This window comes from Piliocolobus tephrosceles, chromosome 17, assembly GCF_002776525.5.
Source record: "Piliocolobus tephrosceles isolate RC106 chromosome 17, ASM277652v3, whole genome shotgun sequence".
Taxonomy (NCBI): domain Eukaryota; kingdom Metazoa; phylum Chordata; class Mammalia; order Primates; family Cercopithecidae; genus Piliocolobus; species Piliocolobus tephrosceles.
In genome coordinates, this window is record NC_045450.1 from 42,363,959 (window position 1) to 42,388,230 (window position 24,272).

Here is a 24,272-nt window from a genome sequence, read left to right on the forward strand (position 1 = left end):
AGAAGGAAGGAAGGAAGGAAGGAAAGAAGGAAAGAAGGAAAGAAGGAAGGAAAGAGAGAGAAAGAAAGGAAGGAAGGGAGGGAGGGAGGGAGAGAAGGAAAGAAAAGAAAAAGAAAAAGAAAATATATGGCCCCTTATTCAAAAATTTTTAAGAATGTCAAGATGGCGACAGTAGAACATGAAGTCCTTCTGTGTATGGGGCCCTACACAGGTCACGTGCTCATGAAACTGGCCCTGTGTGAGCATGTGTCTGCGTGTCTGCATGCATCAGCTTATGCAGTTTTATCCCGTGTATACACCAGAGTTGAGTCTTACTGGTCTAACTTGGACCACGTGCCCATGCCTGCCTGGGTCACTGTGGTCAAAGGCTGGAATACACAGATTGGCCGGCCAGGCCACATGCCTGCTCTTGGGTTTGAGTTAACAAAGAACCCCTGGCCCCTGACCTATGCTTGAGAGTGGGGACAGGCATTCCTCAGGGAAACCTGGGGCTGTGTCCAGAAGATGGGGGAGTGAGTGCAGGACAGGCAGAAACAGCAGAGAGCACTGCAGCCTCGCTCGCCTGGGCCCAGGCCATGGCTGAGGGACCCACAGGACCTGCCAGCTTGAAGGAGCCTAGGGGAGCTGCCAGTTCCCCAGCTTGTCCTGTCCGCCAGCCTCCTGGCGGTGCCTGGGAGTGACCTGAAGCAGCCCTTGGGTCTCCTGTCCCCGCATCCAGGGCCGTCCCACTGCCCTCTCCATGTGCCTCTGTGTCAGCATTTGGCCCCGGGCTGCAGCCCCCACTAGGCCCACCCACTCCATCACAGACCAACCCATGAGTGTAAGTGGTGCCCCTCACCCCCACCCTCCAAGCCCTGGCCTAGGACATGGTCCCGGTCCCCAACAAGCCGAGCGTGACTTGCCAGCTGGCCGTGTTGCTGGACCCTGTGAGCGGGGCTTGGAGCGCCGGGAGGAATTGCCACCAGCTCCTCAGGGTGGGGCCTGGCATCTCAGGTGAGGTGGACATGATCCCAGATGCTCCTCCAGGAAGCCCCCGGCTCCCCTCTCTCAACTGAGAGCCCTTTCGGACCTGGTGTGCTAAGAATTCTAAGTGGGAGCTCCAGAGAGAGGGAGGTGAGCCTGGTGAGTCACTGGGCAGGGAGTCTGGAGCCCGGGGTTGGAGCCCCTCCCCTGCTCTGTGACCCCGGAAGACTCCTCCTATCCCTCTCTGAGCCTCACTCTCCTACTGCATTTTCGGCTTCATGCACCCACCCACCTGTCCATCTACTTCACCAGTGAATCCATGGCCCCTCCAGTGTTAGGCCTGAAGTTCACAGCATGGGAGAGACCCGAGGAGGGAGAGAATGGGGAGTTACACTCTGCTGCTGGGAAACGTCCAAATCAGCTCAGGCTAAGGGGCATTCAGAGATGGCCTCCCCAGAAGGAAACATCCAAGGGGCGTTTGAAAGGCAGAAGAACAGGAGTCAGGCAATTAAGGTGGGAAGAGCTGGGGAGCAGGGAAAGGCATTGAGAGCAGTGGGAAGAGCACTGGCAGAGTCTGGGAGGTGTGAAAAATCAGCATGCATTCAGGAAACTGCGAGTTACACGGTTTGGCTAATGCAACTGTCACTGGATGGTGCCGCGAAGTTCCGGGCTCTTGGTGCCCCGAACAAAGAGTTGGATGAGACACACAGAGAGAGCCAAGCAAAGCAGCGAAAGTGTATTCCACGCAGTATTCCACTCTCAGAGAGGGAGAGTGGGCTGACCTCTGCAAAATGAGATCAGCCTCACCTTGGTGTAGTTGGGTCATTCCAGATGTTTTTTTCTTCTCTTCCCAAGGCTGCCTAATCTCTAGCCAGTGTCTGGCTTTTGACTGATAGGTGTGTGTTGTTCAGTTACTTTGGGCCCTTGTGCACTTGTGCATCACCTCCATCCCATAATTTTAAGTACATGCATGATATGCAGCCCATATGCATGAACCTTAAGTAGCTAATTATCATACAGGGTTATGTGAAAGATACTTTTTCTCTCTAATGCAAATGCCCATCTCTGAAGAGCTGCCCCTTACTGGTTTGGTCTGGATCTTCCTGGCCATGGGGTCCCTTTTTTGTATCACTTTTGTCTTGCCTGCTGAACCTCTGCTTTTCATCTTGCTTCTTGCTCACCCGCCCCATTCACCTTGCTTCTATTCTCTGCTTTTACTTATTCTGCCCTTTATCCAACTTTTAATTCCCTTTGCTATTCTCCTGCCTCATTTTCCCTATTATCCTGCCTCACATCGATCAAGGGATGAGGTTGGTAGGATCCAGAACCCACAGGGCCCCACGGGCCATGAGAGGCTCCTGGACTTGAACCTCAGGACATTTCCACTCTGTCTGCTGGCAGGGGCAGAAGCTGGCAGTGGGGGTGGAGAGCCATGGGCTGTTTGGGGTGGACAAGCCTGGATGCCTCATGAGAGCTCCCCATGGGAGCTGTGGCCCCTTGGCGCCTCTTATTTTTCTCCCCAGGCTTTCCCGGCAGAGGTTCCAGTCAGAAGATGCCCCAAAGATCCACGTGGCCCTGGGTGGCAGCCTGTTCCTCCTGAATCTGGCCTTCTTGGTCAATGTGGGGAGTGGCTCAAAGGGGTCTGATGCTGCCTGCTGGGCCCGGGGGGCTGTCTTCCACTACTTCCTGCTCTGTGCCTTCACCTGGATGGGCCTGGAAGCCTTCCACCTCTACCTGCTCGCCATCAGGGTCTTCAACACCTACTTCGGGCACTACTTCCTGAAGCTGAGCCTGGTGGGCTGGGGTAGGTGCTGCCTGGGTGGACAGAATAAACAGCTGACCCCGAGGGTGCAGAGGGAAATAGCATTGGAGACAGAGAGGAGGGGCTCCCAGAGCTGGAGGGATGGCCATCTGGAAGGGGTGTGGAGGAGGATGTGCCAGTAAGCCCCAGTGATGCCATGCCGCTTCCCCTTGTGCCCAGGCCTGCCTGCCCTGATAGTCATCGGCACTGGGAGTGCCAACAGCTATGGCCTCTACACCATCCGCGACAGGGAGAACCGCACCTCTCTGGAGCTGTGAGTGGCGGCTGTGGAAGCAGGGGCGATGCCACATATCGGGGCTGGAGAGAGGTGGGGAGATGAGGGATTTCTAGGAAAATCTAGACCAAATGTGTCAAGACCGGAAGAATCCTCAGATCCAGCTAGCTCATGGCACAGAGAAGTAAACTGAAGCCTAGAGAGAGAGAGGAAGCGAAATGAGAGAGGGGGCCTGAGAAAGGAGAGGGAGAACTGGACCAGGAGGCAGGACGCCTTACTCGAGCCTGGGCCAACACGAGCCCACATGGCACCTTGAGGCAAAGTAAAGAAGGTCACCCTGTCCGCATGCTGGGTGTGCAGCCTGGAGAGTGGACAGTGTGTTGGATTTCAGCCCCCACCTGCTGCCCAGCCAGGTGTCCTTGTTCAGGCCACCACCTGCCCGGTGATTCCCAGTAGCCCTGGGTCTAGTCCGGGCTCTGCCCTGTGTGCTGTGTGTGTGACCTTGGCAGGCCCGATCTCTCCCAGGGCCTCAGTCTCCTCATCTGCACCATGGGGGAACTGATCGACATGCTCTTTGAGGCCCTTTGCCCCTGCAGTGCAGAGGGCAGTGGAACTGAGTTCAGTTTCTAGACTCCCACCTTGGGATCCTGGGGGCACTCACCATTGGGCCCATGGCTCTCTGCTAAAAGGAGCTGGTAAGGCCTTAGACCTGTCCCCAGGGCCTCAAAAGCAGGGGCCCCAGGAGCTGGGGAGGTCACAAAGGTGCAGGCAGTGGGCCGGGTGGGGACTGCAGTGAACTGGCAGTCACAAGCCCATCTAATTAGCGGCCAGTTACTATCCTTCAGGAGGGCATCCACAGAGCTGCCAGGTGTATGATTTTATAGGACAAGCAGAAATCTAGGTATTTATACCAAAGCTTCTGATTTTAAAGACAGCCACTAATTCAATTTTTTCACAATGTAATATGGGGCAAATGAAACATGTCTTTGAGGTCATTTTCGCATTAAAGAGACTGGAGTCTGGTGATGGCCCCTCCCACAGTGGGAGAGCCAAGGATTGATGGGTGGAAATGGGAGAGGAACCTACACAGACAGAAAAGCTCAGCCAGGGGACTTCCTGAGCTTGCTGGCCAGAGGTACCGCTCCCAGTCCCACCACAGCTGTCCCCTCCTCCAGATGCTGGTTCCGTGAAGGGACAGCCATGTACGCCCTCTATATCACTGTCCACGGCTATTTCCTCATCACCTTCCTCTTTGGCATGGTGGTCCTGGCCCTGGTGGCCTGGAAGATCTTCACCCTGTCTGGCGCGACAGCAGTCAAGGAGCGGGGACAGAACCGGAAGAAGGTGCTCACCATCCTGGGCCTCTCGAGCCTGGTGGGTGTGACATGGGGGTTGGCCATCTTCACCCCACTGGGCCTCTCCACCGTCTACATCTTTGCACTTTTCAACTCCTTGCAAGGTGAGGCCCCTGCACCAGGGAGGTGATGGGCTGTGTTGTCTGTCCCAGGAGGTATTGGGAGGTAGGGAAGAGGGTGGTTTGCAAAACACAGGACTCTGGTCAGGCTAGCTCAAGTCAAGGATGTTGATTTCAAATATTCAGAGCAATGATCCAGGGCAGCAAAGTTTGGCTGCTGTATTAGTCCGTTTGTGTTACTATAATACGAAGGAATACTGGAGACTGGGTAATTTGTAAAGAAAATGGGGTTAATTGACTCATGGTTCCACAGGCTGTAGACAAAGCACAACACCAGTATCTGCTCCTGGTGAGGCCTCAGGAAGCTTCCAATCATGGTGGAAGATAAAGGGGAGCCAGCATATCACATGGCGAGAGTGGGAGCAAGGGAGTGGGGAGGCGCCATGCTGTTTTAAATGAGATCTCGCATGAATTCCAAGCGAGTGCACACTCATCACCAAGGAGATGGTGCTAAGCATCATGATGGTGGTATGGATTCATGAGGATCCACCCCCATGATCCAATCCCCTCCCACCAGGCCCCACCTCCAACATTGGGAATCACATTTCAACATGAGATTTGGAGGGAACAAACATCCCAGACATATCAGCTGCCTTCATGGGAGCTGCTACCAGGATCAGAAAAAGCCACCCAAACCAAAGCAGATACGTTCTCCATCGTTTTCCTGGAGCTGCTCCATCGTTTTCCTGGAGCTGTGGAGTCTCTCACCTAGTGTCTGTGGAAACTCCTTCATTCTCTCTCCACTCACCCTTTACTACCTATGGCCCCAAATGGTTACCCAACATGGCCGCCATAACCCTACCTGACCTTGCAAGTTGGGTGTCCATCATGCATCTCTGGTCCAATCAGCAGTGACCAGAAGGGCAGAATCGTGTGATCTGATGTCCACATGACATGGACGGGATCTCCAGAGATCTATAGAGATAGGAAGGAAATGCTTGCTACATTTGTTACTGGCCCCCACAGGGCCCTTCCTCTGAGATCCCAGCAAAGGGGTAAGAGCAGTGCATGGGTTAGGGTTTGTATGTGCTCTCTTTGCTCCTTACATCCACAGCTCAGAGAGGCATCACAGCCTGACTGTGTGTGAGAGAAACAGCCAAGACAGGAGTGACGAGACTCAACCTGTTCAGAGGAGTCACTAGAAACCCAGGCATCCTAGATGTAGTGGATACAAGCCCCCAAGACCAGGGCTGGCTCCCAGTGCCCCATGAAACTGTGTGGCTTAGTGGCTGGGGCCAGGCAGCCCTGGGTCCAAATCTTAGCCCCATCCATGACCCAGCAAGTCACTTGGCTCCTCCTGTCCTCATTCATCTTGAAATTGGGATAATCCCATACTTATTTTACCAGATTTTTGTTTGTTTGTTTGTTTTTTGAGATGGAGTCTTACTCTGTCGCCTAGGCTGGAGTGCAGTGGCACGATCTCAGCTCACTGCAACCTCCACCTCCTGGGTTCAAGCAATTCTCCTGTTTCAGCCTCCTGAGTAGCTGGAACTACAGGTGCATGCCACCATGCCCAGCTCCTTTTTGTGTTTTTAGTAGAAATGGGGTTTCGCCAATTTGGTCAGGCTGGTCTCAAACTCCTGACCTCAGGTGATCTACCTGCCTCAGCCTCCGAAAGTGCTGGGACTACAGGCGTGAGCCACTGTGCCTGGCTTGCCAGATTTCAAAATGAACAATGACAATGAATATGTGGGAACCACTAGGTCTTCAATATGTGGGAACTATATTAATTATCACAGAAATTATGACTGTAAGGTCATCTGAGGCTGTCTCCAGATGGAGAATCATGAATCCATGGCTGAAGAATTCCAGGGGTTGATGGTTGGGGAGAAATGCACCTTGAAACTATAGCTGACCTCGTTATTCTTTCAGAGGTTACCTTAATAGGTAAGCCTGCATACTTCACTCTACTAAGTTTCCATTGGGTCTGAGTTATTCTGTTACCTTCTCTCTTCCTCTCCAATACAACAGAGCCCTTGGTATACTTGAATTGCCCATTGAATTCTTCTCAACATTTGTCATGTATATAGTGTTTCAGTTACAGATTTCCTTGAAACAGAGTTTTTCTAAGTCATGTTCTATACTTATTATCATTTCTTGCACCCAACACTTTCCCTTTTCCTCTTGCTGGAGTGCCTCCCATAATAATCCTTTATTGAGGGAGTGATGGTTGTTTTGCATGTCTGAAAATTCCTCTATTTTGCTCTTTCTTTTCTGTAACAGGCATATGTAGATATTTTATTTGAAGGTCTCTGTTTTTCATTTCCAAGATCTCTATTTGGTTCTTTTTTATTTCAGTTTTGAAATGGTTATGAAATGGTTGCATTTTTGCCCGACTTTCCCAGAAGTTCTTGAGTGGTTACGGTGGGTCTCCTCGCTCTCAGCAGCCACCAGCCCGGGCTGCCCCACTCCCTGGCACCCCTTTCCAGGCTCACTGAGGCCTCTCCTCCCTGACAGGTGTCTTCATCTGCTGCTGGTTCACCATCCTCTACCTCCCAAGTCAGAGCACCACAGTCTCCTCCTCTACTGCACGACTGGACCAGGCCCACTCTGCATCTCAAGAATAGGAAAGCACGGCCCTGCGATCTGGACTTAGCTCTGGCTCGCTGTGTGACCTTGGGCAGCTCTGTGCCTCCCTCCGGGCCAGTTTCCTTCTCTGTACAATATGGCTGGGGAGGGAGAGGATGGGACCACGTTTGACCACGTGGCTTCAGAGATCCCCTCCAGATCCAACTGTAGGTTCAAGAGTCCACATAAGCAGGTTTGCAGGGCTCCAAAGTTCCTACAGTCCTGAGACCCCCTGCCTGCAAAAAGTGACAGTCACCTCCATGCCCTACCCTCATTGCAAAGCCCTCACCCACATTCTGGTCTCAGCAAGAGAGAAGAGTCTGTTGCTGGCGTAGCCCTGGAAGGAGCCCCCAGCCTCTCCCCTCTTCCTTATCACTGGCCTCCCACAACTACCCCTATGGCTGCCTGTAACCTTGAGGGGCATTCAGGAGGCCAGCATTCCCTCAGGCATTGGGGGTTTGTTTTGGGGGGTGGGAGTTGATCCTCCCACCCAGTCTGCCCCGGTCTCTGCCCATCCCATCACAGCCCACCCTCCTGGAAGAGACCCCCGTGTTCAGGGTGCTGGCAGCCCTGCAGGTGTCCAGGCACACTGCATTTCAAAGAACCACTGAATGGGTGAGCTACCTTGGGCAAACCCCCCACTCCCGACTCTGACTGCCACGTACGTGGGTGGCCCAACCTCTGACCTGCTGTCATCATAGAGGTAGAAAGCAAACGATCTGGGGCTCAGCACACCTGGGGGTGCTCCCACTCATTCACTGTGTAGGGCCGAGGGATGAGGGTGGGGTTGAGGGCTCCCTGAGCAGAGGCTGGGCATTGCCACTAGAACCTGAGCTCCTAGAGAACAAGGACCTGGGTGGCCTCGCTCACTGTTCCAGCCCAGGCCGAGCACAGGGCCTGGCTCATGGCAAGCCTTGAATAAATATTTGTTGGCTGAATGAGTGGATGTATGAGTTTGGCACCAGCCTGGCAGAGCCCTGAGCCAAGGGGGTGTCTCAGGACAGACCTAGGTTGGGCTGGGCACTTCCAGCAGCTGGGGCTCCATGTCACAATCGAATGCAGATTTCTCAGTAGGAAACAAAAAGAGGCAGAAATAGCAGAGATGGGGGTAGAGATACAGAGTTGGAGAGACAGAGAGAGAGACTTAACAGGCTGACACAAAGAGGGAGAACGGAGGCAGAGAGACAGATGCAGGGAGATGGCAGCCCCACGCCAGCTCCAGCGACACCCCCTGCTTGCAGGGAGCAGTGCATGTTGACCTCATTCCCCTCCCTGGAGCCTCACCGCACAAGTCCACCTCTCACTCTACCCACAATTTACCAACCATCCTCCCAACCTGGCCCCCAATCCTCCCCAGGGAGCTCTGTGGACTGTCAAGCCCTGTCTGCAGGTGAGAAGTTATTGTCACTATTAGGCCTCCCCCAACAGCCCCGGAAGCTGCAGGCTGCAGCCCACCTCCCCGTCCAGATGCTGCTGTTGGCTGCAAATAAATGGATGCGTTTCACTTCCCCTCCCAGCCCACAAGCAGTTGAAAGACAGGAAGGCGGGCCCTCGCCTTATGCAAGTTGCTGTGTTCCTGGAAGGGAAATCTGGGGTGTGAATATTTCATCAGTTGAGCCATAGGAGCAGTTCTGGTGGACAAACTGGGTGTGTTTTGGGGCTTATCTTCACAGACATCTGTTTCTCATGCTCAAGGTCTCGACTCCCTTATCTCAAAGACTCAGGGTTAGTAACCTAAGAAACAGCTGTTCCACCATCTGATAGGTCTGCGCTTAAATCCTGGCTCAGCTGCTTAGGAGCTGTGTGATCCTGGGCATGTTACTTCACCTCTCTGAGCCTCAGTTTCCCCCTCCATAAAATGGGGATTATAAAGTCTTCACCTCATCCTGATAGCATTAAATGAGGTGACAGAAATAAAGTGCCCAGCACTGACTCTGCAGGAGTTAGTCAGCTCCCCGACTCCCCCTTGATTTAAAGAAAGACCAGCCAAGGGTAATGGCACGAAGAAATGGAGGCCCAGACAGGCCCAGCCACCTGCCCAACTAAGGTCACTTCATGGGCTAGGCCGAAGCTAGGGCCAGGCCTCCCCAGGTTGCCCTCCTCCTAGAGCGGTCCCTGAGTTTAAGGATTATCACCTGGTCCTTGGCTGGGCTTGGTGGCTCACACCTGTAGTCATAGCGCTGTGGGAGGCCAAGGTAAGAGGATTGCTTGAGCCCAGGGGTTCAAGACCAGCCTGGGCAACATGGTGAAACCCTGTCTCTACTAAAATACAAAAAAAAAAATTAGCCGGGCGTGGAGGCATGTGCCTGTAGTCTCAGCTACCTGGGAGGCTGAGGCAGGCGAATTGCTTGAATCTGGGAGGTGGAGGGTGCAGTGAGCCAAGATTGCACCACTGCACTCCAGCCTGGGCAACAGAGCGAGACTCCGTCTCTAAAAAAAAAAAAAATTATCTAGGCATGGTAGCTACTTGGAGGAGGAAGCAGGAAGACCACTCGAGCCCAGCAGTTCAGGAATTCAGTGAGCTATGATGACGTAACTGCACTCCAGCCTGGATGACAAATTGAGACCACGTTTTTTAAAAAAAGAAGGAGGAGGAGGAGAAGGAAGAGAAGGAAGGAGGAGAAGGAGGAGGCGGAGAGGAGAAGAAGGAGGAGGAGAAGGAGGAGAAAGAGGAGGAGGAGAGGAGGAGGAGGAGAGGAGGAGGAAGGAGGAGAAGGACGAGGAGGGAAAAGGAGCAGGAGGAGGGGAGGAGGAGGAGGGGGAGGAGGAAGAGGAGAGGAAGAAGGAGGGAGAAGGAGGAGGAGAAAGAAGAAGGAGGAGGAGGAAGAAAAAAGAAGAAGAAGAAGAATTATCACCTGGTCCCAACCCCCAGTCTCAAGGGAAATTCTGGGTCGCAGAGTTTCCCAAACTGCTCAGTGGGATGTGGGACCAACAAGACCACAAGCCCCTGATGGCTGGGCTTCCTGGCTCAGATGGAGAGGGCAGTAAGGAGGTGTGACTAGCATTGGGGGTGCACTGCTTTTCTGGCTGGCTCTCCACCCTGGGGCTAGGCAGGGGCTGAGGGGCTGGAGTTCCTCATCACCTAGGGTTCCTGCAAAAGCAGCTCCAGGTGCCAAGCTGAGCACCCATAAGGCCAAGGGGGCTATGATGAAAATACACCCCAAAGCCCAGAGCGGATGGATGGAGTTCCTCCATCATTGCACAGCAACAACAGCAACCTAGGAGGTGGGCCGTCATCACAGGCGGGAGCACAGACCCTGACCTCAGTTCACCAGTTTCAAATTCGGTCTTCGCAACTTGTCTTGGGCAAATTTTTCAACTACTGAGCCTGTAAAACAGAAATAGCAGTAGCTGCCCCACAGGGCTGATGAAGGAAATGAATAAATGAGATAGTGCCTGCAAGGACTGTCCACTGCCTGGCCTGCCAGGCCCAAAATGAATGTGACGAAGCCAGAGCTTTGCCTTGGCCATCATCTCATCAGGTCCTGGGCACAGAGAGGGTCCCTTCTGCCATGGCTCCTGCCTGGTTCTCTGTTCTGTCCAAATCTCTTCATTCCTTGTATTTTTTCAAAACAACATAGCAAATACACAGGAAACAAGAAGACTTTTTTGCTCTATGCTATCAGATAGACAACACTAAAAGATATAAATCCTTCATCAATGAATGGATTCAATGCAATTACAATAAAGATTCTGGGGCAGGCACGGTGGCTCACATCTCTAATTTCAGCACTTTGGGAGGCTGAAGCAGGAGGATTGCTTGAGCCCAGGAGTTCCAGAACAGCCTGGGCAACATAGCGAGACCCTGTCTCTACAATAAAATAAAATAAAGGAAAAAAATAAATATTCTAATTGATTTTACTTTTTTGGATTCTCCAGAAACTTTAAAAATTGATATGGAGGCATATAGACCTCAAATAGCGAAGTCAATCTTAATGGAAGAGGGCATACAGGAGGCAGAGGTTGCGGTGAATAGAGATCGTGCCACTGCACTCTAGCCTGGGAGACAGACCTAGACCCTGTCTCAAAAAGAAAAAACAGAAAGAAGGCATAGAAGGAAGACTTGACGTCTAGACATAAAGATATTACAAGACCAGTTGGGTAAATGCAATGTAGAGTCTGTGCAGGGATAGGAAAGAAGATCAGTGGAACAGCAAAGAGTGCTCAGAGGCAGACCCACAGACACCTGGGAGATTTAATACATGACAAGGGTGGCATCATCATTTTCAGAGGAGGAAATACCTAAAACTAACATATTAGTTCATGAAGACACATTTAAAATCAATAGTTATCAGAGAGCTGAGATTGAAATTACAATGAGACTTCATTGTATCCTTATTAAATTGATGAACTAGAAAGCTATATGGTACCAACGGGAGGGATGATATGCGAGCCAGGGAGTCTAGACTGCTTCAGCTGCCTGGAGAAAAACATACTGCTTCTACTGAGTCAGCAATCTTGCTACTGGTTGTTTATCTTAAGGAAACATTCTTCCAGATCCAGACTCTTCTAGACCTGTGTAGCATTGTCTGCGATGGAAGGGAGTTGGTAGCAAATCTGAGTGGTCTGTCCAGTCCACCCAACGTTTGCTGGGGAGTTCCCTCAAGACTGCCCCAAACCATCAAGAGATAGGGCCAGCTGGAATTCCAAAGAAATAAACACTAAGAGCAGGGGTGATCTGTATCCGTCCAAAGCATTGATTAGGGAAACGTACATAGGGAAGGCTGTAGTGTTCTCATGACGGACAGCAAGAAGGGAGATGTATCTGTTCATAACGAGGAGGTGGGTTTATGGAGTTTATATGAGGGTTTAAGGAATTTGGTTCAGGGCTGGGGCACATTTAGCATTTGTTTGATCTTTCCATGTTTCCAGTAACAACCTAAACCACTATCAGTGCCTGGGGATGTTGAAAGCTCCCTCAAGAACACTTGGACACCGAATGCCCGTCACTGGAAGGACAAAGAGGTAATAAGTGTGGATCCACACAGTAACATGGAGAGATCTTGAAAACACAGCCCTTCATGAAAATATAAGAACCAGAAGGATATATTCATTCAGTCTCATATTAAACATATATTTAAAATACCAGCACACAAAACAATGCTCATTTTGGAAAAAAAAAAATACGCATCAGAACTCTTGCTTTATAGAGGTGGGAAATGAAAGTGGGTGTGGAGAGAAAAAGGAATGAATAAATATGTAAAAGGAATAAAATATTGCATAGGGTTGAAAAAGGAAAATGAAGCCTATGCTGCATCCCACCAGCATAACACATCACCTGTTTTCCTTTCTCTTCCCTCCTCACTTCCCTCCCTCATCCCAGCCAGTTCCCCACAGAGGTAATTACGAGTTGCTTAGCACCAAGTGTGAAATACACACACCCTCTGGTGAGCTCTCCACAGTGCAATTGATCCTTTACAGCTTATTTTTATGGCTGCATGATATTCAAACCGGGAGGGGGAAAATCATTCTCTATTCATGAGAACGGAGGCAATTCCTAAGTTTTTAGCAGTAACACTAACTGTGCAACCTTGTCAGCACAGCGACAGTCTGGATTCCCTCCTGGCAGCCCTATCCCCTGACCAAAAAAGGCCTGGGCACCCCTCCCTCCAAAAATAAAACAGTAAAGATTATATTTTAGGCCTATATTGGTACAAACATAAATATAATTCAGGGCAGATTCATAGTTATATAGTCATTATTATTCTCATTTTTTTCTTCTGAATTTAAAAGAAATTAAACATTTTCATGAGCCACTAACCTAACGGATAGGTTTTCCCCGTACTTCGAAGTAATGTTCTACATCAGAGCCCCGGCCTGGACTAGAACCCAGGACTCAGTCAAGGCAACGTGGCTCTGTCCACCACAGCTGGCAGCCACTCCAGGCCCCACACTGGTTTCTGTCCGTCTGGATCACGGCCACATTCGGCATGCCGTGTGGCAGGGGCTGCGGTGTGCTGGTAGATGTTTAACAACTGGCTCGCTCAGGGGAAAAGCCCTGGTCTTGGCATTTGCTAATTTTTGTGGTGTAAATAACCCCATGGCCTTTTTTTTTTTTTTTTTTTTTAAGAGAGGGTCTCACTATATATTGCCCTGGCTGATTTTGAACTCATGGGCTCAAAGGATTCTCCTGCCTCGGCTTCCCAAAGTGCTGTGATTACAAGTGTGAGCCACCGTGCCCAGCCCTTTTAATTTTTAATAATGGCGGTGTTTCAGAAACATTTTGAAAAGGTTAACAACTAGCAAGTTGATACCCCGCTATACCAGCGCACCGCTGGCCCAAGGACCCATGCAACCTGGGAAGACTACATTTCCCAGAAGCCTCCTCTCCCAGGACCGGCCTTCAGCGTCCCAGGCTGTTACCATGGAGACGGCTAACCGCTAGGGCAAGCTGTCCTCGGAGGGGTGAGGAGGGAGCAAGGGACTTGGGGTGGCTGGACCCTGTCTGGCAGGGAGCGGGCGAGGCTGGTGGCCCCCTTCTGCCTGGGGGCCTCCAGCCCTGATCTTTCTGGGGAAGTTGTTGGGGTGTGTATGTGTGTGTTTATGTGTGTTGGGAGGAGGAAGTTGCTGGTGGAGAGAGGGTGCAGGAAAGGGCCTGTGCGTTGGGGCCGAATCTAGGGAACCTTGAGACAAGACTGCCTTCCCCACACTGGGCTATAGCTGAAGAGGCCACCTGTGTAGGGAATAAAGTGCTGTGGGTTCTTCTCCCCATTTCTGCCTCTGATGGTGTTCTGGGACTGACACATTGGCTTTCTCTTCATCCTACTTCTTTCCTTGCCCACCACTCCCCCACCATCCCTTCTAGCACTTCCCCATCTCACATCTCTTCTGGCCTGGGATGCACAGGTTTCACAACCAGAAATACTTGGGTTCAAATCCCAGACCTGCTACTTACTACCTGTGACCTTAAGCAGTGCACTCAACCTCTCTGTGCCCCAGTCTTCTCATCTGCAAAGTGGGTGTCCTAAGTGTCTGCCTCACAGAGTCAGTAGAGGATAAGTGAGATGATCTCCATACAACCCTCAGCACAGGGCGTGGCACACAGTAAGCGTTCAGCAAACTGTAAGTGCCTTGTAATGGTGATGCCTGCCCTCCCTGGGCTCATTCTCTCTGGGACCAAGAGGCTGACAAATGGATCTGATGACTGGGAAGTGCTGCTTGGCTAGAAGTTCTCCCCTGAGGATCTAGGGTCCTGAATGCTGTTGGCCCACCTGGGCTTGGGTGGGCTCCAGCCAGATGAGCATTTGTCCCCTCCTGAGTCCCAGAGCACAGAATGTCAGAATTGGACAGAAAATATCTGCCCTCCCTTCCTATTGTAAAGAGAAACTGAGGCACAGAAAGGAGCAGACAGTGACCCAAGGGTCCAGCAGGAGCTATTGGCAAAGCCAGGGTTTCCCCAACTGGGCTCGGTCCTGGCTGGTGGCCAGTGACTCACCTCCCTAAGAGGCCGAGGCGGCCCGCGTGGGTGTGGAGTGGGGAATGGGGCCAGCCTTTATCTGCTGCTCCCTTCTGCCCTCTTGTTCCTGGCTTCACCCAGGGAAGTGGGGGATGATTACAAAGCCGAGGGGATTCTGCTTTTTTCTCCTCACTACTCGCGCCCTTTGTCCTGTGGGTTTCATTTGTTTTCCTCCTCTCTGGACCCCTGTTTACTGTAAGGAAAACAGATGTTGGAGGAGAGAAATAGAAAGACCCCAGCTGGGAGGCTGCAACAGCTGGGGTGGCGTTGGGCGGTGTGGATCAGGGACCCCCATAGAGGCTGACGTTTCTTATATAAGGAAAGCCTGGAGGTGGCACTCCAGTCCTCTGTGGCACCACAGCTCCCCGGTCTCTTGGCCCTGCCATCCTTAGCAGGCTGCTTTAGCCTTCATGTGTGGTCACCTCATGGTCTCACCTGGGCTGCCCCACCTCCCACTTTATCTCCACATTCCAGGTGGGAGGACGAGAAGGGCAGAGGGCGCCCCGATAACTTCTGTCCACATCTCATTGGCCAGAACCAGGTCACATCACAGGGCCACCTCTAGCTACAAGAGGATCTGGGAAGCTGAGCAATTCAAACCAGGCACACTGCTGACCCCACACAACTGGGGTTCTGCCGTACAGAAGAGCAGACTGGATCTTTGGGTAGGTGACTAGCAGTACCCGCTCAGTGAGGCTCTGCTCTGTGGTCGCAGGACATATGGTGAGCACATGTGGCGTCTCTGCGTGGATCACAGAATGAAGCCTGTTCCCTGGGCCGACACAGGCCTTGGCCAAGAGGGAGCAGGCTCTGTTACCCCCACCCCCCACTTCCTGTTTGTGTGCCCTGGTGTAGGCACCTTCACTCTCTGTGCCTTGGTTCCCAATTTGGTCAGGTGAGATATCATTCACCTGCCGTCTTCATTTTTGGGTGAGTTGTAGTCCATATTACCTTACTGTTAGGATTTTCTTTAAACTAATTTATTTATTCATATATTTATTTATTTATTATTTATTTGAGATGGAGTCTCACTCTGTTGCCCAGGCTAGAGTGTAGTGATCTCAACTTACTGCAACCTCTGCCTCCCAGGTTCAAGTGATTCTCCTGCCTCAGACTCCTGAATAGCTGGGATTACAGGCATGCGCCACCATGCCTGGCTGATTTTTTGTATTTTTAGTAGAGATGGGGTTTCGCCATATTGGCCAGGCTGGTCTCGAACTCCTGACCTCAAGTGATCCACCTGCCTCAGCCTCCCAAAGTGCTGGGACTACAGGCATGAGCCACCACACACAGCCAATTCATTTATTTAAATAGGAAACCTGACAATATTATAGCAACCCCCACAGCATTAGCATGACTTGTCATTGCTAACTGTCAGCTGACACAATGGCTCATGCCTGTAATCCCAGCACTTTGGGAGGCCAAAGCAGCAAGATCGCTTGAGGCCAGGAATTTGAGCCTAGGCAACATAGCCAGACCCTGTCTCTACCAACAAAAAAAAAAAAAAAAAAAAAATAGCCAGGTGTGGTGGTGCATGCTACTGGGGAGGCTGAGGTGGGAGGATTGCTTGAGCCTGGGAGTTTGAAGCTGCAGTGAGCCATGTTTGAGCTACTACACTCCAAGACTGGGTGACAGAGTGAGACCCTGTCTCAAAAAAATAAAAAATTTAAAAAAGGATAACTGTCAAATATACTAAAAGCAAATTGACATGTGTCCTGCCCTGTCCTGTCCTGATGATGGCTTCCAACTGGAGGCCTGCTTTGTCTTTGTTGTAAAGAAATATTTGCCAGGATTAGAAAGGTATTACAGATGGGGTAGCACCAAACAGAGACCTTCTCCATGTTTGAAAGGAAGTCAAAGAGGGAATCACTGCCTTCCTATGTGCTCTACACCTCCCCAAAACCATCTCCCAGGCCTCCCAGGGATGCCCCGGTGCTGTTGGTGGCTCCTGCCTGGTCTGACAGTCAGCCATGGAGTATACTTACCTTTCCCTACAGAGACATTCTGTCTCCAGACAGCCAGAGATACTCCAGAATGGAGGTCCTGAGGGAGAAGGTGGAGGAGGAGGAGGAGGCAGAGCGGGAGGAGGCGGCCGAGCGGGCTGAATGGGCGAGGACAGAGAAAATGATGAGGCCAGTCGAGGTGCGGAAGGAGGAAACCACCTTGACACAGGAGATGCTCAGAGACCTGGAGAAGAAGCTGTCGGAGATCCAGATCCCCATCTCAGCAGAACTCCCGTGAGTGTGGCAGGGTGGGGGCCCTGGCAAGGGCAGACCGGGGCTGGGCACAGGGAGACCCAGGCAGAGTGGTGGCGACTGGTCTGGCAGGGTGACCAGTTAAGAGTGAAGGCTATCTGCTTTCAAATGGCCTGGGCCGAGCGTCCACGCTCTCCCCACTAGCTGTGTGACCCTGGGCAAGTCACTCAGCTTCTCGGTGCCTCAGTGCCTTTATCTGTCTAAAAGTGCAGGTGCTGGCCGGGCGCTGTGGCTCACATCTATAGTCCCAGCACTTTAGAAGGAAGAGGTGGGAGGATCGCTTGAGACCAGGAGCTCGAGACCAGCCTGGGCAACATAGCGAGACCCCCCCATCCATCTCAACAAAAAATACAAAAATTAGCCAGGTGTGGTGGTGCCTATAGTCCCAGCTACTTGGGAGGCTGAGGTGGGAGGGTCACTTAAGCCCAGGAGTTCAAGGGCTGCAGTGAGCTATGACTGTGCTACCGTACTCCAGCCTGGGCAACAGAGCAAGACCTATCTCTTAAATATCAATCAATCAATCAATCAATCAATAAGCAGATGTTAATGATACCTGCTTTCTCAGTAGCTGTGAGGATTAAATGAGGAAGGGATAGAGCCAATGGCAACTCAGTGGAACCAGGGCTCCTGTGTACCAGGCATGGCTTCCCTAATGCCGTCCCTCTTGTGGCACAGGGCGTTTACCGAGGACACTATTGACATCTCCAAGCTGCCTGTTTCCTACAAAACCAACACACCCAAGGAGGAACACCTGCTGCAGGTGGCAGACAACTTTTCCCGCCAGTACAGCCATCTGTGCCCGGATCGCGTGCCCCTCTTCCTGCACCCCCTGAACGAGTGTGAAGTGCCTGTAAGGCTGGCATGTTGAGGGCAGGACCAGGGAGCCTGGGGCTGGAGAGCAGAGGGCACAGGAAAGTGGGGCGGGTTCTCCAAGGGCACTGGGCCAAATCACAGACCTCCTGTGGACTGGAGTGCTTCTAGTCTGGGGGAAACATAAACTCGAATGCCAGCAGGCCTCAGCAGGCTCAGTGCAGAGTACGCTAGAGGGCGGTGGTGGCCTGGAGACCCCATGCCTCACCTAAAGAGGCAGCTGCTGATTGCTGCAGGGAAACTGCAGGCCTGGGGCTACCTGATCAAGAGGAGACTGGGGATTTGTGTGGGAGTCTCTGATTTTTAAATGCTGGCAGCTGACAAAAATGCTAAACATCGTCACGTGGGCCAAATAAAGTGGGTCTGTGGGTCCCTGTCAGCCAATAGGCAGCTGTTTCCCACCCCTTGGATGAACCCCATGTCATTCCATCTACAGGTGGAGAAACTGAGGCCCAGAAAGGCTCAGACACATGCTCTGGGTCACAGGCCTGGAAGGAAGAAGCCAGAGCTTAGGTTCTTATGCCTGTCCTGGTCCAGTTTGTCTTATTTCTCTGTCCTTCCCTGGACAGGCTGACCTCTGAGGCTTCAAACTGTACTGGCCACCAGCTGGCCCCAGCCCAGAACCTCTGTAGGCCCCAGGGAGAGCATCGCTCCTGGGAGGAGAGCACGGCGCTCCCAGGAACCCCAGGAAACAGACCTGATCTCCTCATTCAGCCCTGACTTGCTGGGTCACCTCAGGCAGCTCTCAAGCCCGCTCTGGGCCTCAGGTGTCTCCATGATGCCCTAGGGGTTGAAGGCGGCAAAACTTCAAAGCTCTTCAAAGTCCAGATGCAGAATATGCTTGTGCTGTCTCCGGGTGCTGGCAACGTGATGGGGGCCTCCCGGTCATTGCCACTGCACCACTGATGGCTGCCATGCGCCAGATCTGGGCGTCACCTTCCCAGCCAAGGGCTGCTCTGCCACCGCAGGGCATGTGGGCCTGGCCTCCTGCATTTGCTCGGGCCTCTAGGGTCCCCCTGTGGATTCGGAGAAGGCCCCAACACTGGATCTCAGAGGTTTTTACTGCCATGACCCCACTGGCACCATCTCTTTCCTTGCAGAAGTTCGTGAGCACAACCCTCCGGCCCACACTGATGCCCTACCCCGAGCTCTACAACTGGGACAGCTGTGCCCAGTTTGTCTCTGACTTCCTCACCATGGTGCCCCTGCCTGACCCCCTCAAGCCGGTAAGTGCCACTCACAGGCTGCATGCCTGAGCCCACTAGGACTAAGATGGTGTGAGAAACAAACTCACCCATCCAAACCCAAAGAATGGAGTTAGAGGCTGGGCGCGGCAAGGTGGGCGGATCACAAGGTCAGGAGTTTGAGACCAGCCTGACCAACATGGTGAAACCTCGTCTCTACTACAAATACAAAAATTAGCGGGGTGTGGTGGCGTGTGCCTGTAATCCTAGCTACTGGGGAGGCTGAGGCAGGATAATCACTTGAACCTGGGAAGCGGAGGTTGCGGTGAGCCGAGATGGCACCATTGCACTCCAGCCTGAGTGAAAAGAACAAAACCCCCAACCTAAAAAAAAAAAAAAAAAAAAAAAAAAGGACATAGAGACCTGGAGAGCAGTGAAAGTGAGACTTTTAGTGATGGTCTTACAAGATTGGGTGTCTGATAGACAGACACACCCAGCACAGTTTTAACAAGCAATTTATCCCCTAGTGCACAGGTCCCTCCCCTGGTTCTTCACAGGCTAAGTACTATGGGATCACAATCTTCACAGACATCGCCTATTGATTGTTAGGCAGGGGCTTTAGGTGTTTTTTCTAGGGTTGTTTTGCGGCATTTTGTTGCAACCCACAATGCATTGCAATCCTAGTTAGCTCAGGGGCTCTTTAAGTATTTGACTTACGACCAGGTAACTGGGCAAGCTGATAAGAACAGACAAAGCCAGCTATTTTGCAGACTAGTAAACTTTTATCTTAGGCTAAACTTTTTTGGTTTGAGTGAGGGCAGCTAAGGCAGTAGGTAAGGCAGAGGAAGGAGGAGGCTGACAAACAGGCATTGGCTATTCAAGCAGGGGCCTAGTATATCCTGGGTTTTTATTTTTGGTAGTTTGCTGACCTAAGCAGATTCAAGGCACTTTTCCTTGGAAACTGATCACTGTGTACATTATTTCCTTCAGTGGGATGCCAGGCATGGTCTGGGAAAAGGAAGTTCAGCCAGACTCAGGACAGCCTCTCAGGGCCCTAAGGGCAAACAGGCCCAGAGAGAGACAGCCACTTGCCTGAGGACACACAGCAAGCCTGGGCTTCTGGTTCCCACCTCTTTTCTCCTTTGCGTTCAGAGCTTCCCTGCCATGGCTTCAAGAGGTGCAGGAAAGAGAAGGGAGGCCCGGCTACCCATGGCCCTAATCCCATCTTTGGGCTTCTGGTCAACTCCATCAGCTTCTCCTTCAGAATAGAGGGAGGGAGGAAGAAAGGGCAAGGTCAACAGTGGAGAACTGATAAAGGGAGGAGGAGGAAAGGTAGGGATCAAAGGAAAGGGGAACATTGGAGCGAAACAGTAAACTTACCAATCAGAGGGCATTAGATCAGACACTTCTATAGTCCAAAAGGTTTTCTCTATCAGGAAGTCCATAGCCCCTTCAAATGACAGGCAAATGTGAATGGCACGGTGTCTGGTTTTCATTCCATTCTTAGCAGGCTCCCTGACCCCACAAGGGTTAGGGGCCCAAAGCAGTTCCAGCCTGTGTATTGGTCCTGGCTCCCCGCCCTGACAGGTGGTGGGCTGTGACCGGTGGGGAGGACAGGCTGGGGCAGTGGAGCCCCAGCTGTGCTGACCGTCCCACTATGACCAGCCCTCGCACCTGTACTCCTCGACCACTGTGCTCAAGTACCAGAAGGGGAACTGCTTTGACTTCAGCACGCTGCTCTGCTCCATGCTCATTGGCTCTGGCTATGATGCTTACTGCGTCAACGGCTACGGCTCGCTGGACCTGTGCCACATGGACCTGACGCGGGAGGTGTGCCCACTCACTGTGAAGCCCAAGGAGGTATGGTCGGGCTCGAGCTGCCTGGGTTTCCCAAAGGATGCACATTCCCGGTGCTGTCGTGCCATTCTTAGAGACATCCATCCCTGCCGCCTCATCCCCAGCCCTGGCCACGTGGACAGAGATCCCTCACCACCAGCCCTTCCACTGCCCTGGAGTTCGTATTTCAAACCACCAGTGATTTATGTCCTCAGTGTCTTAACACATCCAGCCCAGTTTTCCAAGCTGGCTGTTCTTCTCTGTCTGTTGTAACTCAGTTTTCAGTTACTATGCTCCCTGCTTGGTAAATTTTATGAATGCCACATAGCTTATATCTTAAGTCAAACGATTCCAAATTTACCCTATGCATTTGATAAAAATCCAGCCAGCCATTTTTATATAAGAAAATAGGCCGGTTGTGGTAGCTCACGCCTGTAATCCCTGCACTTTGGGAGTCCGAGGCGAGTGAATCACTTTAGGTCAGGAGTTTGAGACCAGCCTGGCCAACAAGGTGAAACCCCGTTTCTACCAAAAATACAAAAAAATTAGCCAGGCATGGTGGCATGTGCCTGTAGTCCCAGTTACTCAGGAGGCTGAGACAGGAGAATCATTTGAACCTGGGAGGTAAAGGCTGCAGTAAACTGAGATTGTGTCACTGCACTCCAGCCTGGGTGACAGAGCAAGACTCCATCTTAAATAATAAATAAAAAATAACAGACAAGTGGACAGACATTTGGTTCTCAGTCCCACACTCCTGAGGTAAAAAGCCCCCCACCACCCTGCTTCTTTTTTGAGATGGGGTCTCTCCTCTCTGTCACCCAAAGCTGGAGTGCAGTGGCATGATCTCAGCCCACTGCAGCCTCAGCCTCCCAAGTCACTGAGACTACAGGCATGTACCACGACGGCCAGCTAATTTTGTTTGTTTGTTATAGGTTCTCACTATGTTGTCTAGGCTCGTTGTGAACTCCTGGACTCAAGCAATCATCCCGCCTCAGCCTTCCAAAGTGCTGGGATTATAGGCATGAGCCAAGGTGCCTGGCCCTCAGGCCCCTTTTTAATAGCAAAAACAAAAGAAGAGAAAAAAGAAAATCACCAACCCTTCAGTGGCTGGTGGCTGTGTTTTTAGATTTGCTCATTAAGAATTCCATAAGGACCAGAGGCCGCTACAGACACAAGAAACACTCTGAAATGAATATCAGAATCACAAATGCATCTCTTTACATTTAGACAATAGTCATACTACAAACAGAAAATGCTCTTCATGAGGTGGATTAATTCCAGGACTCTGGGATCAGGGTCAGGCTCCCGTGGGTGTCTGTAGCTTGGGGATGGGGATCCAGGGGCCTGAGGCACCCAGCAGGATCACGGTGTAGCTGTGTTATACTTGGGTGAGCACCCAGGGACCCCAGGGTGGGTGCTCTGGTGGGAGAAGGGTGAGACAGAAGGGGAGGCACAAGAAGAGCCTTGCTCTCTCAGGCCCCCCTCCCCAAGAGAAGATGGAGCATGAGCTCCGCCATGGCTTTTGGCTTCAAAAGCCTCGGGCTGGGTGCGGTGGCTCATACCTGTAATCTCAGCATTTTGGGAGGCTGAGGCAGGTGGACCACTTGAGCCCAGGAGTTCCAGACCAGCCTGGCCAACATGGCAAAACCCCATCTCTACTAAAATATAAAAATTAGCTGGGCATGGTGGTACGTGCCTGTAAACCCAGCTACTCCAGAGGCTGAGCCAGGAGAATCGCTTGAACCTGGGAGGTGGAGGTTGCAGTGAGCTGAGATTGCACCATTGCACTCCAGACTGGGTAACAGAGGGATACTCTGGCTCCAAAAAAAAAGAAAAAAAGAAAAAAGGAACCTCTGAGCTCCCACCCGGGCATCTCAGCCCTCTCAGCTCAGCCAAAAGCTTAATGATTAATGTTGTATCAATAACAAAACAGATGCAGAGAATTTTCGGGTTTAAAATCCACTTTTATGTCCATTGCGCTCATTGCTCCCCATGATGGCCCAGTGTGGTAGGTATTGTCACTTGTATTTTACAGATGAGTATGTTGATGAAATCAAAAGGTAACATAATGTGGCTAAAGTCACACAGCGGGAAAATGGAGACTCAGGAACTGAAGCCCGGGTCAGGTGAACTTGAAACCCTGGAGATTCACTATTTCTCCTTCATAACTATCACAGGCCCACTTCTGCAGCCTCTGCAGTGCACTTTCCTGGGAATACTTCTTACCACCTAGCACATATTTGTACACACACAAGCGTACACGTGTACACACACACATAATTTGTACACATGCAAGTGTACACGTGTACACACACACATACACACACAGAGTTTATTCTCATTCCTGGCCCAGCAAATTCTTAAAGTCAACATATGAGGCCCTCTGATGACAAGATCTGAAAAATCCAACTCCTGACAATTCTCCCCACTTCTGGATCAGACCCAGGTCATGGCTAGGATGGGTGGTGAGGATCGAAGAGGAGAAAGCCACACCTCCTGAGCTCTTGGCCCTGACAGGTACCTCCCTTGGGCATTTTTTCTGTCTTCACTTCTCAGAAAGAGGCTAGGGAGAAAGTTCCTATTATTCTCACACCATGAACCTGAGATTCAGAGAGGTGAGAGGACCTCCCAAGGTCAGGGAGCTGGAGCTGGGGCTCCCTCTGCATTTAGGGCCAGAAAGGCCACAGGCTACAGGAGTAGCTGCCATCCCCTGGTCCGAGGGACTGGCTGGGCAGGTCTCACCTCTTGGAGTTGCATGTGTGAAGGGGGGATGCAGGGCCACTGACCCTTCCTCTTCTTTTGGGTGACAGACCATCAAGAGGGAGGAAAAGGTTCTGCCTAAGAAGTACACCATCAGACCCCCCAGGGACCTATGCAGCAGGTTTGAGCAGGAGCAAGAGGTAAAGAAGCAGCAGGAGATCAGAGCCCAGGAGAAGCAGCAGCTGAGGGAGGAGGAGGAGCGCCTCATGGTGGGTCCTCAGCCTCAAACCCCTGGGCTCAGCTATAGAGAAATGACTGCTAGGGATGGGAAAAGAGGCACAAGTCATGGAAGGGATGTGTGTATGGACCCCCCAACTAGGTCCACCTCACAATCACCCCCGACCTCTACCCGGCCCTGCAGGAATCTCCCACTGGTGGTCAGCCAGCTTCTCATGATGGACTCCTAACATCAGGGCACTGTACTGCCTGGGGTAGCCCATTCTATGCTAGGCAGCTCTGGTGTCCTCTTTGCTTTAGACTCTTACTGGGGATATACCTGCATACACTCTCCCATCCATTCATCCTCCTGTCTCTCCTCCCATCCATCCTCCCATCCATCTTCCCATCTGCCCATCCATCCATCCTCCCATTCATCCTCCGATCTCTTCTCCCATCCATCCTTCCATCCATCCATCCTCCCATCCATCTATCCATCCATCCATCCTTCCATCCATCCATCCTCCCACCTATCCTCCCATACATCCATCCTCCCACCCATCCTCCCATCCATCCATCCTCCCATTTCTCCTCCCATCCATCATCCTCCCATCCATCTATCCTCTCATCCATCCTCCGATCTCTCCTCCCATCCATCCTCCCATCCATCCTCCCACCATCCTCCCATCCATCCTTCCATCCATCCATCCTCCC

The 24,272-nt window shown here is 51.8% G+C and overlaps 2 protein-coding genes across 5 annotated transcripts in view; both read left to right on the forward strand.

Moving 5' to 3' along the window:
* ADGRG3 (adhesion G protein-coupled receptor G3) overlaps window positions 1-7,979 on the forward strand; it is a 21,942-nt gene extending 13,963 nt beyond the window's left edge. For both annotated transcript variants that reach the window (XM_023210045.1, XM_023210046.1), the window contains 4 exons: window positions 2,487-2,767; window positions 2,945-3,038; window positions 4,175-4,458; window positions 6,931-7,979. In XM_023210045.1, coding sequence (XP_023065813.1) covers window positions 2,487-2,767; window positions 2,945-3,038; window positions 4,175-4,458; window positions 6,931-7,040 — 769 coding nt within the window. In that variant the 3' untranslated portion in view covers window positions 7,041-7,979. The remainder of the gene's footprint in view (window positions 1-2,486; window positions 2,768-2,944; window positions 3,039-4,174; window positions 4,459-6,930) is intronic.
* Window positions 7,980-13,399: 5,420 nt separating this feature from the next.
* DRC7 (dynein regulatory complex subunit 7) overlaps window positions 13,400-24,272 on the forward strand; it is a 35,756-nt gene continuing 24,883 nt past the window's right edge. The window contains exons 1-7 of one of the 3 annotated variants that reach the window (XM_023209850.2): window positions 13,400-13,446; window positions 15,033-15,162; window positions 16,495-16,734; window positions 17,428-17,602; window positions 18,723-18,848; window positions 20,472-20,666; window positions 23,453-23,611. In XM_023209850.2, the coding sequence (XP_023065618.1) occupies window positions 16,532-16,734; window positions 17,428-17,602; window positions 18,723-18,848; window positions 20,472-20,666; window positions 23,453-23,611 (858 nt within the window). In that variant the 5' untranslated portion in view covers window positions 13,400-13,446; window positions 15,033-15,162; window positions 16,495-16,531. The remainder of the gene's footprint in view (window positions 13,447-15,032; window positions 15,163-16,494; window positions 16,735-17,427; window positions 17,603-18,722; window positions 18,849-20,471; window positions 20,667-23,452; window positions 23,612-24,272) is intronic. The other 2 variants (XM_023209849.2, XM_023209851.2) reach the window with 2 other exon arrangements.